Raw genomic sequence first — 7,182 nt, 5'->3', positions numbered from 1 at the left:
GTTTTATACTTCATTTACCCAAGTATGTGTGGTGGTAAATTGTTTATGTAAGTTGTTAAATATGATCAGTTTGTAGTTCTTCGACTATTCGCACTCAAAACGGATCAGTTAGATTACCACTGTATCAGCTAAGCAGACAAAAAAAAAAGCCCGACAATAGTAATCGGAATTTTCTAAGCCGCCATTTTTATGGACAGGTATTATGTACAATTCTAAATACATTCGTTCCAAAAAAAGAGGTGAAACAAAAACAGGCAACTTGACTGCTTACTCTATAATTAAAATACGCTCCTTTCAGTGCGCTTCTTTGACACATCTACTTAACGATACGATACAAATAACAAGGAATCTAAATTATCTCGTTTAAAATCATATGAGATTTAGTACATGCTTACCTTGAGATAAGATAAGGAGCCCAGAGGTGACACAGTTTCGAAACAGGGCCTTCAGTGACCGAGATGGTTTTGGGAGTGAGATTCACAACAGACGGACTCGTTTCCGAATACTTAGGCCATAAATCAGTTTTTCCAGGAAGGGTGGGTTTGCTGAAATAGCAAGGATGTTACAGGGAAGGGTTGCCTATAACAACCAATTAAATTTTCCGGATTGCATACACATTGAAATCATAATCATTAATCAACCTGACATAAGCCCTGACATGATAAGGTGAAGCAACATACTTTATATTGTATTTTCGTCATTTCTAGGGTTCAGTGACGGATTATATTTAGGTGTAGGAAAGAAAGGAGATATTGATTCAAAAACAAGAAGAATGCCGCTTGGTCAAGCCAAAATACCCTATAAATTGTGTCATTTATACTCTGTCAATTATTTCACCAGCTCTACACTAATGGCAGATTATGATGTACCCGTTTATCATGAATTCCTTGACAGAACGGAGGATATCCTTGGCTAACTTCCTGTCCTCGTCGGTATAATTATCTAAGGTCATTTGCAGTGCTGCCGGAGTTCTTGGATCCCAAGGACGTTTTACATCCTGAAAATATACAACACCGAACTCTAAGTAATTAAGGAAAAAACAAATTCTTTTTGAATGTCCGCGCTACGTCGAATTGTCTAACGCAGAGTTGATACACATATTGTGTATGCAAAAAATTTATGAGACCTTGAAAAACATACTGGTCATGATAGAATTAAGATCGGCACAGCCGTCGAAGCTTAATTTGGTCAAAAGTTAATGATTAAAGACTAAGGTAAAAAAAGGAATACTCTAAATAGATTAAAAGAAAAACGCAAGAAATTAAAACCTGTACGTCCTCAGGAAGTAACATATGATTTAGTATTTTGTTACTTTGCTAATAAATATGCCATGAGACGTGTTTACGATATGAAAAATAGCACGGGTCTATGTTTTATTTTGTGTATACTCGGTTCGATGAAAATTATATTTGGTGTTATCAATCTCGCAACATCGGTCTAGTCGGGCGTACACTAACTAATGTTTGTTATTTGGAAAAAAAAATCTAAAATTATCCACGTAGCAACCTACCCCGGGAACTTTGATGGACAAACGGTGCTGCACCCGTTGTCTACCAAGGACGCCCAGTCACGTACTGGTATCAATGATATTTTCGAAAGAAAATAGTTGTTATTTCTGCTATTGCAGAACCATTGGTTAAGCTCCAGATATAAGGGCGTGTCAAGCCTGTACACTCCTTTCGGAATCCCAAAGGCATTAATCTATTCCGACGATTAACATATTTTCTCCGTGGAGGAGTAAGGCTGGGTTCTCCCATTCGTATGCAAGCGCAATAGCTATTATAACATTGTAGAACAAAATAGTCCCCATAGAATCTCAGACAGTCTAACGTAAATGCGCAGGCGGATGATTGCTGGAATAACTGGGCAGCGACAAAACGTTGATGAAATCATTACGGTTATTCTAGCATGAACTGAACAAACGGAGGCGTAACAATGGACAATGGAAAACAGAGGAGGTTAGAAATAAGTCAGCCCTGTATAGCGAAATTTAACACCAACCTTAGCACCAAAGCTATTGAATACGGCCCACTAGACACCTGCGTATCACTAGACCTCTGCGCAAGGAGAAATCGGTTACAGAGGAAGGGAGAGGAACCGAGCGAACAGTCCAAAGGTAAGCCAGGATCAAAAACAACCAAGGCCAATAGGGATAGAAGCCAACAATAACGCTTAAGCGTGCTATAGAACAGAATTACAGGATCAACCCTGGTTATCGAGATGATTTTCGAGTAAGTTAAAACAAGAGAAGTGCAACTATTACGTTTCTGAAAAGTGTTAAGACACAAATTGACGCGAAAAATTATAGGGCGTGATAAATCAGCATTAAAGGTCTAAACAAAGCAGGAAGCAATTAAGTATGCAGTATCCATAGGACCTCAAGCTAAACGGCAAGGATACTATCACAACGGCAAATGAAGGCGACAGCTATTCTGAGACAACACCTAGAGGATTTTCTATAAGCTAACCGTGGGCCGAGCATAAGATTTAACCTATTTAACATAAGGTTTCATCTCCATACCTGTATTAATACCAAAAGTTTCGCCAGTTGGAAAGAAACTATAAAATGGCAAAGACAGCGCGGACAAGGATATCATAGGAGTGCAATATTGGGCAATAGGGTCAAATGCTGCACTCGGAAAATCGAACTGCGAAAAATTTCAAACACCGAAAAAGCCAAGTCTTTTAGCTAACTTCTTGAAATATCTCTATATTCAAAAAATGGGTTCGGGAAGAGAGAGGCAGAGTCAGTTTATAGTGTAGCCAACAAATAGCGGAAAGAATGACAATGAATTTGCACAGTATAATAGGATAGAAGTAGAAATGATAAAGTTAAACAATGGGCTCTTTAAAAAGATAATTCACGACAATAATGGAACATCTCAATAATTCAGGTTGGTACAGATTAGCTTGTGTTGATTACGGAAGGCCTACAACGCACTGGAACTAAAGCGCAGAGAGCTGAATTATAGACGCCAATTATCAGAAGGCCAAACAAAAGGTTTCCTACCTGCAACCATCTTTCAATTGCTTCAGTGAAAAAAATTACAATAAAATCATTTAGGTCGGGTCTGAACTTCTTCTTGTAAAGGCACAAGGCGCGAAAAGGGGATAAACTTATTATAGACAGAAGTCGAACAAGGGCCTGTGACGTTTAGCTGCTACAATTAGCCAAATACAAGCATAAACAACAAGAGAGGGAAAGAGAGAGGAGAGAGAGAGAGACGAAAACATATGCGAGGGAAGAAGAATAAGTAGCTAAACGGAGAAAAGAATAATGGATTAGGATTTCGATGCGGCAAGACTGTACAGGGACAACAAGGATACTGGACTTAGAGTTAAAAAGGTAACTAGCTTAGCAGGGTGTGATCATTTTAGGCGTGGGCCACTCACCCACGTTCGAGAGGGGTGACTTCATCTTTCACCTAAGTCATGCAGTCAGAAAAGACCTTCTTTCGCCAGTCTTAGTGCCATAGCCATTATACTAGCTCAGATTATATATTGATCGCACTGTTTCATTCATTTTCTATACTTGCTAACGGTGCCTTTTGTTCTTTTTTCTATTTCAGCCAGAAAATGCAGCAAGCGTCGTTACCAAAAGACAATTAATTCTTCTATAAAGCGTACGCTGCCCTGCCATCAATGAAATTCGCAGCAGCAGCAACAACAACAGCAGCGTAATTTTTTTTGCTTAGTTATTTCCGTTTGAAACCTTTTTTTATTCAATATTATACATATAATATAAGAAGTTCTATTTAATATTATAATGTTCAATGAATCCTCGCAACTTACGTATCATGCAAGTCACAAATCAAAAAGGCATTTATGTTAGTTTACAGCACCAGCATTTAAATACGGTTCGATCACCGGTTGTAGTTTGTTGCTTTTTTACGCAAGGGTCCTTGCGTGGTGGGATTTTCATATGATACGATTGTTTTTAAATTCAAACAGTAGTCAATATGGATTTTGTATATTAAAGCAATGGAAACAATACATTCAAACATTATCAATAACAACTTATACATCTAAACTGATGTGCGATTAAATACGAATTTCTTCTAGTCGGCCAAAACAATGTTTCGTGGCCATCAGGGTAAACAGAAAAATAAAAAAAGTAGGGCCAGGAGCTTTCCTTTGACCAGTAGACTCTGCGTAATCGGGTCGAGCAATGATCTGCTTGTTCCAATCCATGCGATGTTGCTTCAATGATATACTATACCACTCGAATTCCAACCACGGTTAAATTTTTGTTTTTTTTTTTGTTTAATGTATTGGCACGAAAAAAAATCAGTCTTTCATTCAGAAACTATATTTCAGCCTCAAGAGTAGGAGGAACTATATCTTCGTGGAAGAACACATTTTATTAGGTATCCGTTCGTCTCGTTGCAAGTGTGCTTGCGAACCTCACCTTATTGAGTGCGATTCCGAGGAAAAACATTACATCATCGGTATGAGTGGCGGGTCCGGCCCCCATCGCATCAACAAACACCTGAAGAACGCAAAACGAAGAGGATATACGAAAGATTTTCTCGCCGCGAAATAATCTCTAATACAGTCTCATGAGGGGAAAAAGCTAGACAAAGGGACGTGAAAGCTTTTTTGAAGCATCTTAATAAAAAATAACTTGCTTGGTTTTTTAGCATCGTACAAAAGGCACAAAACAGAGTAGCTTACTCCGGTATCCGTGCCCCCTGTGAGGTGATAAACACTTGATTGAACAATTGATGGGTGATGAATTTGACCTGTATCTTTCTTGTGAAAATACAAGGTGGTAAAGCTTAGAGGTATCGACGCTTGTAGTTACTAAATAAAATCAGGACAGAAAAATTGATCTAGTTTTTGATTTCACCTTTGCGCGAGGCTCTTTGAGGACGTAGCGGTAGATGTTAGTTTTTTTGCCATTTACTTTTTCCACGGAGTTCATATAGAATTTGGCCGGGCAATCAAACGAAACATCGGTGAACATTCGTGGAGCCTAAGGGATACAACAAATATAAAGGAACACAAAAACAAAAATATTATCAGCGCCATAATAAAAGAAGACTTGTGCAATAAAGGAGTATGTTAACTGATCAGTCATGCATGGATGAATGCATAATCTAAAACTGAGATGTGGGTGCGCGTTATTGTTGATGAGCTCTCTAACTTCATTGTTGCTGTCTTGAAATCTGTCAGAGTCAATAGGCTGTTTTCAAAGGGGAACTAAGTTTGATTTTGTACGAATCAGCGCTAGTAAATAATATACCAATAAATACACAAACAAAGTACCAAACTGATAGGCATCTTCGGGCGCAAATCTAAAAGGCATTAACTAAAACAATCTTCATGTGATAAATATTCGTATGTTTTGAAAACAGACTAAACAAGATGATCGGTCTCATCTGTGCAGGTACTTGAATAGGGTCATCCGAGAAATTCCGCTCGATTGACGACGCCGCAGAATCGCCTCGCGTGGTCGAAGGACGACGCTTTACGGGAGCCCAATTGATCAACGATTTGTGTTTATTTAGTGGCACGCAAATATTACAATATTTAGGGGATTGCAAATAACCTTGAAGCTGACGTGGTCAACGATGTAGTTTGTCATCTTTGTTACACTCATTAGATACTAACAGTAAGAGACTGCTTCTAAATTCTAAAGATCTAAAGTCAGTTTATTTCCTTAACTATCCGTGATGCATTTTCGTTGGTAAAAAAAGATGTTTGGTAGAAAGGCACTAAGCAAATCGATGTACCCCAAGGCCTTATGCTAATTTCAAAGCGATCTTTTACTAACGCTCTCCACCGTTCCTCCGTAATATGTCCTGTTCGTCTGAGCGTCGATGTTCGCTCGTTTGCGTCCGCATGCTTTTACGCGTCACGCAATCGATTCAGGAACTTCGACGATGCAGAAGACCTAACAGAACGTATGTAGTTTATCGCAGTAATTCGATGTACCATTATTGTTTATCTAGTTTGAAATTTTCTGAACTCTTACGTAAATATTCTAATATAGTACGAATGTTTAGTTTATCTTTTTTAAATAATCAAATGCCGCACCGCGGTAGGATTAACGCCTATAAGCCATAAATATAATAGCGAAAAGTATATCTTTTGCACGTATGTATGTATGTATTTTGGTACTTGAGAAGTTCGTGAATTCTGCCTTCAATTTTAGCAAATCGATAATTCGTACGATCGCCACGAAGTAAACCATACGTGTTACGAGGGATCAATGTAGTAGTCTGTGAAGGATTCTACCTGCTTTACTATTCTGTTCAAATAGCTCCTGTTGTTTGCATACGAAAAGTAATTTTCGCCGGATCTGCAATTGTCAAATGTCTAATAGCAATGGCAATAGCAATAGCACTTTAAAATAACACGACAAGATAGATGCGGATGACCTCTAATATTATATGAAATCCTACGAATTTCGCTACGTAGAGCTTTTTCGGAAGCAAAACGCCAAACGGTGAATTTATCGAATCTAGGTTTTAGGAACAGCTTTTTTTTTTTTTACCGCGCTATTAATGGTCGCATAACAGCGAATTGTCTGATCTTCTATTTACCTATTTGATTTGTATGAGTGTTCTGTTAGAATATTTGCGATGGGTAGGAAGGACAGATCTGTAGCATTATATCTTGTTCATTTGATGTAGGGCAATTACGTGGAGGGTTAGTTTGGAAAGATCATATCATGGGCTTACTACGAAGTTTTCACATCAACGATCCTCTATAGCGAATAATTTTCTAACAATTAGTTTTAATGCGACTTAGGGCTTCTCCGCTAATTTGAGCCTGCAATCATGCCTTGAACTATTGAACCAATGCCCGGTAGCGGAATTCAACATCCTGCAACCTACGTAATAATTCGCTATTTTGTAAAAATCCGGTAAGTTAACTGAAGCAATCTAAAGATTACCTAAACTGTAGTAACACGGGTCGTAGCGGATAAACGCCGTAGTAGCATTAAATATAACAACCAATGATGGCAGGCGGCAAAAAAACGTGGAAAAGATTGACGTGATTTAAATGTCGTCGTCCCTGTTAAGCGTCTTCTATGCGTATGCTTCCTTTGTGTACTGAATGACGTCTAAAAATATGCCAGAATACAAAGAATGCTTTCGCTCCTTCAAAAAAAAAACAGAAAATCCTGCTATTTTTCCTTAAAGGGTAGGGGGATCTCTAATTCAAATTTGAAGT

General features: G+C 38.3%; 1 protein-coding gene and 1 long non-coding RNA gene across 5 annotated transcripts in view; one reads left to right on the top strand and one right to left on the bottom strand.

Moving 5' to 3' along the window:
* The window catches only part of LOC111244098 (acetylcholinesterase-1-like), a 41,141-nt gene that overhangs the window by 2,417 nt on the left and 31,542 nt on the right, over positions 1-7,182 (bottom strand). For 2 of the 3 annotated variants that reach the window (XM_086978481.1, XM_022790741.2), the window contains 4 exons: positions 4,850-4,975; positions 4,409-4,489; positions 870-997; positions 396-545 (listed from right to left, as the gene is read on the bottom strand). In XM_086978481.1, coding sequence (XP_086834607.1) covers positions 396-545; positions 870-997; positions 4,409-4,489; positions 4,850-4,975 — 485 coding nt within the window. The remainder of the gene's footprint in view (positions 1-395; positions 546-869; positions 998-4,408; positions 4,490-4,849; positions 4,976-7,182) is intronic. The other variant, XM_086978480.1, reaches the window with a different exon arrangement.
* Positions 3,208-4,455, top strand: LOC147757674 (uncharacterized). 2 transcript variants are annotated; one of them, XR_015319856.1, is made up of 3 exons: positions 3,208-3,346; positions 3,570-3,677; positions 4,292-4,428. It is a non-coding gene; the product is annotated as an uncharacterized LOC147757674 (long non-coding RNA). The 2 variants fall into 2 exon arrangements; XR_015319855.1 differs by having other exon boundaries at positions 3,209-3,346; positions 4,318-4,455.

The sequence above is a fragment of the Varroa destructor genome, unplaced genomic scaffold (assembly GCF_002443255.2).
Source record: "Varroa destructor unplaced genomic scaffold, Vdes_3.0 BEIS01000002.1, whole genome shotgun sequence".
NCBI classification, from domain to species: Eukaryota; Metazoa; Arthropoda; class Arachnida; order Mesostigmata; family Varroidae; genus Varroa; species Varroa destructor.
Note: the sequence above shows the minus strand (reverse complement) of the source record. Positions and strands in the feature narration are given on the sequence as shown.